General features: G+C 40.5%; 1 protein-coding gene across 6 annotated transcripts in view; it reads right to left on the bottom strand.

Annotated features, from left to right (window-relative positions):
* LOC144510533 (E3 ubiquitin-protein ligase MGRN1-like) overlaps positions 1-13409 on the bottom strand; it is a 155395-nt gene that overhangs the window by 13345 nt on the left and 128641 nt on the right. For 2 of the 6 annotated variants that reach the window (XM_078240045.1, XM_078240043.1), the window contains exons 11-15: positions 12684-12793; positions 11078-11301; positions 10296-10416; positions 7534-7579; positions 4277-4378 (exon numbers count right to left, since the gene is read on the bottom strand). In XM_078240045.1, coding sequence (XP_078096171.1) covers positions 4277-4378; positions 7534-7579; positions 10296-10416; positions 11078-11301; positions 12684-12793 — 603 coding nt within the window. Of the gene's footprint in view, positions 1-3858; positions 3920-4276; positions 4379-7533; positions 7580-10295; positions 10417-11077; positions 11302-12683; positions 12794-13409 lie in introns of those variants that run through there. The other 4 variants (XR_013500643.1, XM_078240046.1, XM_078240044.1 and 1 more) reach the window with 3 other exon arrangements.

Below are 13409 nucleotides of genomic sequence, written 5' to 3' on the forward strand. Positions count from 1 at the left end.
GTTCTTAAGAGTGTTTTTTCAATAGAGTTAAGTTTGCAATAGACACTCAATTTTATTTCATAGAACTTTATGTTATCCAATCTCTGCATGCGTCCAGATGCCTGCCATGGTAGATACCAAATGAGCTGGTATAGCAGGTGTAAAAGCAAAGGGAGGTGAGTCAGGTCATGGGGTGGCATGAGCTGGCAGTACATTGGCATAGAGGTTATAAAGAGCCATGGGATGGGTGCAGGGACATAGGTTGGCATGGATGGTATGGGGGCCATGGACTGGGTGGAGGGACATTGGTTGGCACAGAGGGTATGATAGAGTTATGGGGTTGGTGGAGGGAGATAGTTTGACATGGTGGGTGTAAGGAGCCATGGGTGGTGGATGGAGGGGCATAGGTTGACATGGAGGGTATGAGGGGTTATGGAGGTGGGTAGGGGCATAGATATGGCATAGAGATTTGTAGCATCCTGACGTTATATGACGAGGAAGCTATAAATCGCAACAGGAATTTATTAAACAGCAACGACAAGCTCATCACTGATAACAAGTCTTGCTCTCCATTCCAGGTTGCACAGTAAGAGTTGTTTCCCTCTGGACCCACACACTATCTTTCCATAGACCGAGGTTCATATGCTTCGTTCTGATAGGCCCCGAGTGGGTCATGTGGCCTGTGATCGATTACCCCTTAATGGGGTTGCAGGAGTGTATTGAGTTGGGGGGGGGGGGGGGGGGGGGGGGGGTAATGTTTCATGTTTTTCATCTTTATATTTAAACTATGGACACAGTGCTGGCGCCCGAGGCAGGCCTTCTGCCCAGCACCCCCTCTGCAAACTGAATCCTCCTCACTTTCTCCCAGGTTGTCTATGTCAATTCTAATCGATAAGACCCATGTCAAAAAATTCAATGTCCAGGCAGCCATTTGTAAAGATCCAGTCCATGGAGCTGGAACTTCTCCCATCTCTGCACCCCCGTTGCAGAAATGCAAACCTGAGCCAAGGAGCGTTTCACATACGGAGCAGAGTAAAACTAGAGGCCATCAGGACAAAATAGTCACCAAGAAATCCAACGGGAGTTTCAGAAGGAAGCTCTTTAACCCAGTGAGTAGAAACGTGGCACTCACTACCAGCAACTCAGGCAAATAATACTTAAGGGGAAGCTATGTAAGCATATGAGGGAGAGGGGTACAAAAACTTATGGATAAGAAAGGGTGGGAATGGAGTATAAATGCCAGCATGGACTCGTTGGGTTGAAAGGTCTGTTTTTGTGCTGTATATCCTGTGTAATATGGATTTGTGATGGACAGTTAACAGGAATAAAATTCGGAAAATGATTTGAGATTTTCAATTTACTTCCAATTAAACACTCAACAGGTTTCATTCAAGTTAAAGTAAAAGTTTATTTATTAGTCACAAGTAGGCTTACATTAACACTGCAATGAAGTTACTGTGAAAATCCCCTCGTCGCCACACTCCGGCGCCTGTTCGGGTACACAGAGAGAATTTAGCATGGCCAATTCATTTAATCAGCACATCTTTCAGACTGTGGGAGGAAACCGGAGAACCGGAAGGAAATCCACGCAGACATGGGGAGAACGTGCAAACTCCACACAGACAGTGACCCAAGCTGGGAACCGAACCTGGGTCCCTGGTGCTGTGAGGCAACAATGCTAACCACTGTGACATGACAAGTGGAACAAACTGTGTAAAACAGATCAAGGTAAAAAGTGGCCTTCCTCAAAAAAAAAGGAAGAAAATGTTAACGCACAGAAACATTGATAAGCAATGAAAGATAAAGGAAATTAAAAGTGTGCAAATTAAGTGCCCTAGTAAGGAAAACTTAGTGCAAAGTTGGAATGACATGGTCGAATAGAGAAAGATGCAGCCAAATTTGAATCAAAAGACATTCACCTCTTCACTAATCAGATTTTAAAAACCTAATGACAAAGAACAGATGTAAAACATTTATAGAAAATCTACAAAAAGAATAATAGGAAGGCCAAGAAAAAAATAGGAAAAATGAGCAGAGGAGAGAAAAGGCTTTCCTTAAATAAATTAGCACCAAGAGGATAGCAGGAGACTGGGGTAAGCCTAATAAGAGGGGAAGGTAGCCAGCTTATAGTGAAGATTAAGGAAATGGCAGAGATACCAATTAAAGACTCTGTCATCGTTTGCATAGAGGAGCCTGGGTAGAGATTGTAGAACCAGCTAAATGGATCCGCCTCATGTGGATATTATTCAGAGAGCGAGAGAGAGAAAGAGGGATGGTGCTAAAAGAAATAATGCAAAATTTCAGATAGTTCCTCAGGACTGAATGATATAGGACATGCAGAAGACATTAGTTAGATGGATTGTAACTGAAATACTGCATGTAGGTTTGGGCACTTCATTATGGAAAGCTATAGAACAAGGTGCAATGTATAATGTCTTCAAGGATAAGGAATAAAAGTTGTGAAAAGGCTGAAGGATTGCACATAAGCAGACATTAAAAGAAAATTTAAGAGACAGGGTTATGAATAAAGTAAATGTGAAGGATTTTTTCTCTTGGTCTGCCAAACAGTAATACTTGGGCACAAATTAAAATCATAGAAACCCTTCAGTGCAGAAAGAGGCTATTCGGTCCATCGAGTCTGCACCAACAACAATCCCACCCAGGGGCCATCCCCGTAACCCCACATATTTACCCTACTAAGCTCCCTGACACTAAGGGGCAATTGAGCATGGCCAATCAACCTAGCCTGCACATCTTTGGAGTGTGGGAGGAAACCGGAGCACCTGGAGGAAACCCACGCAAATACGGGGAGAATGTGCCAATTCCACAAAGACAGTTACCCGAGGCTGAAATCGAACCCTGGCGCCGTGAGGCAGCAGTGCTAACCACTGTGTCACCGTGCCATCCATAATCTCAGAATTAATTAAAAGGTTAGAAACAGTCTCAGGTTAAAACTTGGAATTTCTTCCATAAGGCAACGATGAAGCAGAGTCCTTAAATCTTTTTTCAAATTAATTCGGATTCTCACTTGAGAGATAAAGAAATTGTAAAAGCTGTAGAATCATAGAATCTTTACAGTATCGGAAGAGGTCAATTGTGCCTCTGCCAACCCTCAAAGTAATATTCACTTAGCTTCATTTCTAATATGGTGACCTTTACTCTTGCATGTTTTTCATTACCAAATATTTACCCAATCTCCTTTGAAAAGCTATTTTGGATTCTGCTTCCAGCACTGTTCCTGGTCGGGCATTTCATGTCCAACAACCGTGGAATTAAGATTTTCTGATCCTTTCTTTAAACCAGCATATCAGACATGGAGCTAAATAATAAACTTTTGATCAAAGACTTGTAACAATGCATAAACCAAATGACACACAGCACAGCAGCATTTATGGGAGCCAGAAAGATTGCATCTTAGATAGGAAAGAGAGTGTTCTATTGCAGGTTTTTAGGCTGACAGCATACAAGGCGGCATACGAGCCATTTAATATATCTTATAGTTATTGGGTGTATAGATGTTGTTAAAGGATAAAAGAAAATAAAACAGGATTACCACAGCAGTGGGTAACTGTTTCTTGCGATTTTTCATATCATTGTATTTCTTCAGTGATCACTGGAACATTAGCAAGTTAAGGCTACACTTGTCAATTTCCCAACTATTTATTTCTTCTGGATAGTATTGGTGCTTTGCCTAAGGCAACAGTTACCCTCCCAGAGCCTATCCCAGCAAGTGTTAGCAGGCTATTCAATCAGAGAAAGGGAGGCAAGATCGTCAAGCACAACACTGACTTTATGTAGATTGCTGGAAACTGGTTGGAGGCCTTACTGATTTTCAACCCTTTAACCCAAAGAGATCGTGGCCAACTGCAGTACCCTTACCACAGATCAGGAATCAACAATAGGAGGACCTTTCGACTCTGAATGGATGAACGGTTGGCTTCTGATGGGGGAGCAGGAAAAGAAAAAAATGGGAATGAAGACAGAGGGAAAGAGTGAGAAAGACGGAGACTTGCACTTCTATGGAGCTTTAGAACATCACTCGTGACTATCTCTAATAGCACATATGATGGAATACAGTGACTGTTATATGTAAGAAATTCCTGTTATAACAACCTAATTAACATTGTTACTTACCAAATCCATTCATTTATGCTGCAAAAGTACTTCATGTTTGGTAAAAAGACACTGTGAAGATTGTAGGTGTACCACTTATTCAGTCCCATTACATAAGTAAAGTAACATTTTAAATCCCAAGTACATATGGAAGAAATATTATTAAAAGATGATGGGCAAGTACCTGGCAGAGTCATATCGAGTGGAGTATCACTGTCTTCTATAACATGCCTGCCGTGCTCATTGTTGCTGTCTTGTACAATTTCCTCAGAGCCAGTTCGCTCAACTGGAAGAAAATAATCAGATAGACATCACTGTCAGTCTAGATCCACTCAGTCACACTGAAAACCAAGTTTAAACAGATAGGAATCACTGTAAAACAGTCTAGATCCACTCAGTCACACTGAAAACCAAGTTGTGACATATTGGGTGTAATTTTGACTTTAGGCGATATTACAAATAAGCAATATTGGATCTCTCATCATTTCCAATTATTTACAATGTTCAAAGTCAAAATTGGCCTCCCATGTCTTTCCTTTTTTTAAAACAAACAGAAATGATGCAGTTTTTAAAATATTGTTCCTAGAACTTCAAAGCCAGACTCTAAATGGCACAATTTTCAAAACAAAAATCACAATTTTCCTTTTTACTGTCGGTCGATATATATTAGGCATATCCTCCTACATTTGTAACAGTAGTTCCTAAGTGAATACATTAGCATACTGGAGCAGTCAGTACCCTTGGGTACATGGTGGGAACAATGGTTCTGGGGCCAGCATAATTTGGTGGCACCACTGGATATTAACTGCTTTAAAAGACTATTATTGGTCATGGCTGAGTGAGACGGGTGTTACAGGATTGGATTATTGTACGATACAAGGGGTTTTAATCAAACAGATAGGGCGACACAATGGCACAGTGGTTAGCACTGCTTCCTCACAGCGCCAGGGACCCGGGTTCAATTCCAGCCTTGGGTCACTGTGTGGAGTTTGCACGTTCTCCCCGTGTCTGCTGGGTTTCCTCCAGGTGCTCTGGTTTCCTCCCACAGTCCAAAGGTGTGCAGGTTAGGTGGATTGGCCATGCTAAATTGCCCCTTAATGTCAGGGGGATTAGTAGGGTAAACATGTGGAGTTATGGGGATAGGGCCTGGGTGGGATTGTTGTCAGTGCCGGCTCGATGGGCCAAATGGTCTCCTTTGGCACTGTAGGGATTCTATAGATACAAGTGTTTGCTAATTTGTGGCCACATTACAAGTTGCTCTAGTCTTACATTGTCAGTGCAAAAGTGAAAAAAACGAATGGCTGCCTTGCAGATTTTAGCATGAATCAGCACTAGCATCCCAACAGTTCATGAGTATCGCATAGTTTGCAAGATCCATGCAATAATAGATCTATACAGAAGCGGCACGGTGACACAGTGGTTAGCACTACTGCCTCACAGCACCAAGGGCCCGGGTTCGATTCCCGGCTTGAGTCACTGTCAGTGCGGAGTTTGCACGTTCTCCCCGTGTCTGCGTGGGTTTCCTCTGGGTGCTCCGGTTTCCTCCCACAATCTGAAAGATGTGCTGGTTAGGTGCATTGGCCGTGCTAAATTCTCCCTCAGTGTACCCGAACAGGCGCCAGGGTGTGGCGACTAGGGATTTTCACAGTAACTTCACTGCAGTGTTCATGTAAGCCTACTTGTGACACCAATAAATAAATTTTAAACTATACAGGTATCGTCACAAGCACAAGGAGAGAGGACTTTTAGAGAATGGACATTTTCTAATACGATCTATGAATATTGTGATGCTCACTGAATTAAACCAATGATGTATTACATAACAGCAACTTGTTATATTGTAGTTACACAAAGATTAGGTAAAATGACAAGCGCAGGCAAAGTGCCTTACTGCATGTGCATATGGGTGTGTGTGTGCAAGTTCAAGTACACCAAGATGGAAAGTTAAAAAACAAATGACATAATCAAGATCTTTTATAAGTAGTGAGCATAGTGATTTTATGTGGGCAGATGCTTATTAATTGAAAAGACAACACCCATTGTGTGTGGGCTCTGAGAGAAAATACAGAGGGATCGATTGGAAAGAAGGTGCTGGGAAGTGAATCTGAGGGATGTGTATGTACACAAATCTTTGAAGATAGCAGGACACATTGAGAAGGCTGTAAAAAGGAACACAAGATTCTTGATTTTATAAACAGAGGCACAGAGTACAAAAGCAATGGAGTTATACTAAATATTTATAGAACTATTAAGCCCCAGCTGACTTATAGACACCAATTCTGGGCATCACACTTTAGAAACTAACTTAAATCCTTGCAGAGGCCCAGAGGAGATTGATTAGAATGGTACCAGAGGTAAGGACTTCAATTATGTGCAGAGATGAAAGATTATTCTCTTTTCGAGCACAGAAGGTGAAGGAGATTTGATGGGGGTGCTCAAAATCTGAAGGGTTTTTAAAAGAGTAAATTAGGTTTTATTAAAAATTCATTTATGGAATGTGGGTGTCGCTGGCTAGGCCGGCATTTATTGCCCATCCCTAGTTACCCTTGAGAAGGTGGTGGTGAGCTGCCTTCTTGAACCGTCGCAGTCCCTGATGTGCAAGTACACCCTCAGTGCTGTTAGGGAGAGAGCTCCAGTATTTTGACCCAGCACAGTGAAGGAAATGACGATATATTTCAAAATTTGAGTGACTTGAAAGACCTCCAGGTGATGGTGTCTCCAGGTATCTGCTGCTCTTATCCTTCTAGATGGTAGCTGTCATAGGTTTGGAAGGTGTTACCTAAGGAATCTTGGTGACTTCCTGCTGTGCACCTTGTAGATGGGACACATGGCTGCCAATTTCATCAGTGGTGGAGGGAGTGATTGTTTTTGGAAGGGGTATCAAATAAGCGGGCTGCTTTGTCCGAGGTGATGTTGAACTTCTTGAGTGTTGTTGGAGTTGCACTCATCCAGGCAGGTGGAGAGTATTCCATCACACTGCTGACTTGTGTCTTGTAGATGGTGGACAGGCTTTGGGGAGTCACTCGATACTTTCCAATGACAGAAGGGTTGATGTGATACATACAAACATACAAATTAGGAGTAGGCCATTTGGCTCCTCGAGCAGGAGATTACAGATTTATAAGGCAATTAGCAAAAAAACCAGAAACAACATGACCTTTTTTATTGCAATGAATCATGATGGTGTTGAATGTGCTGCCTGAAAGGTTGCAGGAAGCAATAATAATATTCAAAAAGGAACGAGGGGGAAATATTTGCAATGCCATGAGAAAAGAGCAAGGGACTGAGGACTAACTGAATAACTCTTTCAAAGTGCAGACTCAGGCACAGATACAATGGCCTGCTTTTATGCTACAAGTGTTTGGGAAGTTTTATTCTGTTAACAGATGCTGTGTAAATACATGCTGTTGCTGTTTTTGTTCTGCAATTCTATAATCTCACCTTCATTTTGGGTGCATATTTCTGGGGATGCTGCAAGTGTAGTACTCTGAAAAACAGAAACCCACGTTGGTTGTCATATAGTTTACAAGTCGGAGCTTCAGCAGATTTTACTGACTATCACATTCCCATACTTTTCTAACCTCATGACAATATAGGCAAATAAGCAAATGACAGAACCGTGGTAACTTCCTTTGTAAAATACATTTTGACTTTAAACGGAAGCTTGTATGTACTTTACTTGATTAAGCACTAAGTGACTATTCTTCTAAACTTTTCAATACCATAAAATTTGAAATAACTTTCACTCATTTACCCCACTAAATTATTTCTGTTTAAGAACAAAAACCCTGTGGTGACTGTATGTGCGTTAAGGGTAATATCCACGGTTTTTAAACACTAGATTTAATGTATTATTTTCTCTTTGGGTTTAGGTGCACTGGCATTCTTTTTTTACTTCAAGTATTATCAAACAAATTGGGTACAGGTCAAGCACAGATACAAGGGTTGCTCCTCTTTGCAAAAACTTACAACTTAACCCCAGTATCTAGGAATCAAATGTAACAGTGTCATTTCCAACAATTGCAAGTGTTTTTGCCCTAGTAATACTCATAAATAGTGCTGAATAATGGACACATTTCTGCTGTAGACCCTAGTCCAGCAGGTCTGAGTTTGAAACTGCAAGACATGGAATTATGTAATTATAGCAAGTCTTATGATCTGTACTGAAATGCAAATGCTTCTAGGCCACCTCAAATGGGTGAAATTGTAAGAATTTAATGGGGGAAACATTCGGCAAGATGTTTGGATGGTGGGACTTCCTGTTCCACCACCTGAAAACTCAGCAGGGAACATATTCCCGCTGATACTGCCTGTCCCGCAGTTAGTTAGCTCTCCGAGAATTGGTGGAATAACTTCCGCAAACCCGTCGCCGGAGGTTTATAAAATTCTACCCATTAGTTTTCCTTTTGTTTACATTCCATTAACATCAAGACTGTAGGCCTTTGCATTTGTAGAAAATCACCAAAGTGACCTAATTTTGGCATTCAGTGCAGTTATTGCAGGCAATACAGGATGAAGTCCATACCAACAACAGGACATTTATGTACATATGAAATGAGGCAAAGGACTAAGTTTTTCAGAGGCTAATTTTCAATGTGGTCCTATTTTAACTCATCACCACCTTCTCAAGGGCAATTGCGGATGGGCAACAAAGGTTGGCCTTTCCAGTGATGCCCACATCCCATGAATTAATTTAATTGAAAACCTCTTGAAAATTTAACATGATCCCAGATGCCAATAAAAACAGAACAATAAAGCAACATTCAATATATTACTAATGTTTGAATATAACATATGAATATGAAAATCTGCATTGTCAAAGTAATTATTTTATGTTCTCATGTCAGTTTCAGCCAAGTTCTTCATATTCCATCGGGTTAGGGCACTGATCAGAAACCCCAAGGTATATTATGAAGTCAGACTAGACCCCAACAATTTTCTAATTTGGCATTAGTGGGAGGATACGAAGGGGAATTCTCCCGTCCTGCTCTCCAGGGGAATCATAGCGGGCAGGGGGGACGGACCACACAAAGGTCCATTGACCTCGGGCGGGATTCTCCGTTTTTGGGGCGAGCGCAGTCAGAGAATCTCACTCATGATGCATCAATGCAGGCGCAATACCACTGACAAACTGGGAAGCTTTTATCAAAACAAAGTTTATTTAACAACACAGTTCAACTATAACAAATAAATTAGCTTAGCTTTTAACTATTGAACAATACTTAAACATGACAACAAGATACCAATTCTTAACTGCTAACCTATCTCTATGAGTTCCAATCAAGCAATATTTCTCTTTTAGACTTGAATCTCTCTTTATAATTAGTCAGCAAAACACAGGCATACTTGACTTAAGTTACCAGGCTTGGACCTTTCAGAAAGCCTTTGGAGAGAGAGAGAGAGACAGAGAGATACTGCTTTCTTCAGATAGCCCAGACAGCAACTGTTCTTGATTTAAAATGAAAATGAAACTCTATCTTTCCTTCAAGCTTAGCTCCTCCAATTAACTACATGACTCTGTCTCTGTCAATCAACCTAATCACTCTCATATCTCTGCATACCTGGTCTAAAATTCCAGAAGCTAAATAAACAAAAGGACCATTAACTCTACAAAGTAACACACACGCACACACATGCCACCTTCCCAACCCTCTCTCAACTTTCAAATCATGAACATTTAGGGATGGGCAACAAATGCTGGCCTTGCCAGCGACACATCATCTCAAGATCAAATGAAAAAAAAAACCTTTCCTTGCGTAGTATCGCTATTATCCTGGCAATCAAGAGCTGTCATGATAGATAAACTAACTCATATTTGATTCATATTTATATTTGGATGGGGTGAGGAAGGAATAAGAAGAAAGTTGAATAATAATCTTAACTAGGAAACATTACAATTAGCTCAGGGTCCTTTTATTCATCAAGGAGTTGAAATGGGAAATTTCTTCCACTTGTCCATTTGCTATGCTCTTTAGCTAATTACATATCAGGTACAACACCAACTGTTTCATAACCTAGATGCAACCTGTAACCGAGTTTTAAAGTACGCAAGTTAATCAATTAAAAAGTTTACAAATTCGGTCACTGAATTATACTTTTTATTTATTCGTCCAATAAAAATAATCAAAAATTCCTTGGCTAAGTAACTCCTTTAAGTTAATTCTCCTATTAGCTGATCCCGATAGCGTCCCATAGTAACTTACTTCTTGTGAGCTGGATTCATTTGGTCGTTGTGGTCCATTCTTTTGTAACAGAACATCGGAATCTTCTGATAGCTTTTCTTCATCCTCTTCTTGTATTGGAGAAGATGGTGAGCGCAGACTGCTAAATTATTATACAATTCTACAATTAGACACCCTTACTGTCAAATGTAAACAATATAGATCTGGGTATAATGTTTTTTGAAATTCCATCAGATAATTTACACCTGTGCAGAGCTATACACACTATCTTCTCCAGTTACGTCAGGTTTTTTTGGTATACTGTGTAATTTATTTGTTTTGTTTTCCTTATACACAAATTGTATATATTGTACAATTGAGGTAATTTGATCCAAGCTTACAATTTTATTTCTCTCCTCACTGGTCTGACTTTACTTATTGCTCTGATCTCAAACCTGGTAACGATGTTGGATGTAATCCTGACATCAGTAGGGCAATCCATCATCTTAAAATTTCAGCCCAGATTTGTTTTTAAACCAACATAAAAATTAATTTTCACTTTCGAACTTCCAACTTGCCTGAGGATTTCCTTTTAATTAATTTTAGCAAATCGCAAACAATATTAAATATCAGCAATAGCCTCATTTACTGAGTGTTTCTGCATGAATACTTTTTAAAATTCAAAATAGGCATCATTAGTTTAGAATGCCAAAATAGATGTGTGCAAGTTCCATAAACCAGTTGAAACCATAGAAACTATTAGAGATTTAGAATTCTCTCACAATAAGCAAGATTGAACTGATGAGGGGTTGTTGTGCACTTACCTTTCTGAGGATTTGCTCAGTTTGGGCTTTTGGGGGCAATTATCTACCATCTTGTCTATCGCTGACAGCTGCCTGCCTGATGGAGACAAGCCATCCCCAATCCCAGAATAGTTGATTTCTTCATATAGGGGAGCAGAAGGGATGGATGGAGAAAGTGATCGAAGTCCATTTAAAGCTTCCAGTAAGGAAACCGGCTCAAATCCAGGAGGAATGTGCTCTGATGCCTAAAGATTTAGAAGAATCATGTTAGCAATCATGCTCCCAAAAGCATTGCAAATAAGTTAGGAAGAAGAGGCAACCAAAAACACCTGAAGCACAAAATGGTATAACCTAACTTTAAGGTAATCATTTGCTAAGTAACTGATCCAAAAGTTTCATTTCGCAAGCTGAGAAAAAAAAGGTGTAAAAAGTATATTAAGTTTATTCCAACCTTTTATTTTCATGCTTTTGTTCCTATGATGGCAAATGGTAATGTCGCTGGACTGAATGTTTCTATGGGACTTAATAGGATGGAGAGTTATAGGTAGGCTAAAAGGTAGGGATATGTTCGGCACATCTTGTGGGGCCGAAGGGCCTGTTTTGTGCTGTCGTTTTTCTATGTTTCTTTCTATGTTTCTAACTTGTAAAGCAGAGGACAATGGGGACATGGGTTCAAATCCTACTATGGGAGCTGGTGGAATTTAAATCCAAGGCATCAATGAATTCAATTAATTAAAATATCCATTTGGTTCACGAATGTTTTTCTGGTCCAGACCCACCACAATGTGTTGATTCTTAACTGTTCTCTGAAATGGCCGAGCAAGTCACTCAGCTCAAAGACAGTTAGGGATGGACAACAAATGCTAGCCTTTCTAGTGACGCGCACATCCCATGAAGTAAATAACCTCAAGCAACAATGTAGACACCCAATTTAAATAAACTCCCACTTGATGAAGCAAAGTTGCTAAACATAGTAAACCATTAAACCAATAGTAGATTTACTGAAGTGCTTCACTTGACTTTATAAAGCACAAGATCAAATCACGAGGCTTAATTCTGCTAAAGGGGGAAAACCCATAGTCGTGACAAGATGGAGTTGAAGTAGATGGAGTACGATTTCTTAACCCAACATAGAAGCAGAGTTGGAGGGTTCAGGGAGAGAATTCTAGAGAGCTGAGGTGGCTAAAGGCTCTTCCACTATGAAGGCAAATCGGATGCACAAAATGGAGACACAGTGGGTCAAAAGCAAACAAGAATTTGAAAACTAGGAATTAATTTTGAAGTAGGGACAATAGCAGTAAGTATCATATTTTCCTTAGCAAAAACAGAAACCATAATTAGCTGAATTGGTGGATGCAATTAAATCTATGGCCTCTCAGACTAACAAAAGGTTTGTGGGAACTCCCGCATCTTACCTGAATGCATAAATTGGAGCATACCAAGATGGTGGTATTTAGATAAGAAATCAACAGGGTAACAAGTATGCACATGTATCTAGCTTTAATAATAATAGGCTATCAGATAAAACATGACCACAAAATGGGTATCAACTACAGATATGCACTAAGTTAAAACCTTCTTTCAAGCTTAAAGATGAATAAGCAAGAGAACAACCTGACAGACTTACTGAATGGTCATCATGGTCCATAGTTTGTGCTAAGACAGGACTAAATGAAACCGGTGACAAGGCCCCGGGTTTTTTCCTCACAGCTCGGATCTGTAACAGTGCTCGGAATGCTAGGAAGAGAAAAGCTTTTCATGAATTCAGGCAAAGAAACCTGGCTGACAACAATATTCACACATACAGAGGTTGTGCCAAATTGCCTATTTGAGATATTCTGCCAGATATACCCAACGTACCCGAGGTAGGTTTCAAGGAATATCTTAAGGGAGGAAAGCTAGGTAGAGAGATGGGGGTATAGGAATGGAATGCCAGTGCTTGGGACCTAGGTACGGCCCCTAATGGTGGAGTAATTAAAACTGAGGATACCCAAGAGGCCGGAATTGGATTACACAGATATCTCAGGGGGTTGTGGGGCTGGAGGAGATTGCAGTGATAGGGAGCAGTGAGACCATGAAGAGGTCTGAAAACAAAGATGATGATTTTAAAAATCGATCGCTTGACCAGGATTCAATGCAGGTCAGTGAGTCCAAGGGTGATGGGTGAATGGGACTTGGCACAAGTAAGGACATGGATAACAAAGTTTTGGATGACCAAATTTATGGCAGGTACAATGGCCAGGAGTACATCAGAATATACAAGCCCAGAGATAACAGACATGGAAAGGCTTTTCAGCACCACGTGACTTGAGGCAGGGGTAGAGTCAGGCAATGTAAGGGAGATTGGAAATAG

The sequence above is a fragment of the Mustelus asterias genome, chromosome 23 (genome assembly GCF_964213995.1).
Source record: "Mustelus asterias chromosome 23, sMusAst1.hap1.1, whole genome shotgun sequence".
In the NCBI taxonomy this organism is placed as follows: Eukaryota; Metazoa; Chordata; class Chondrichthyes; order Carcharhiniformes; family Triakidae; genus Mustelus; species Mustelus asterias.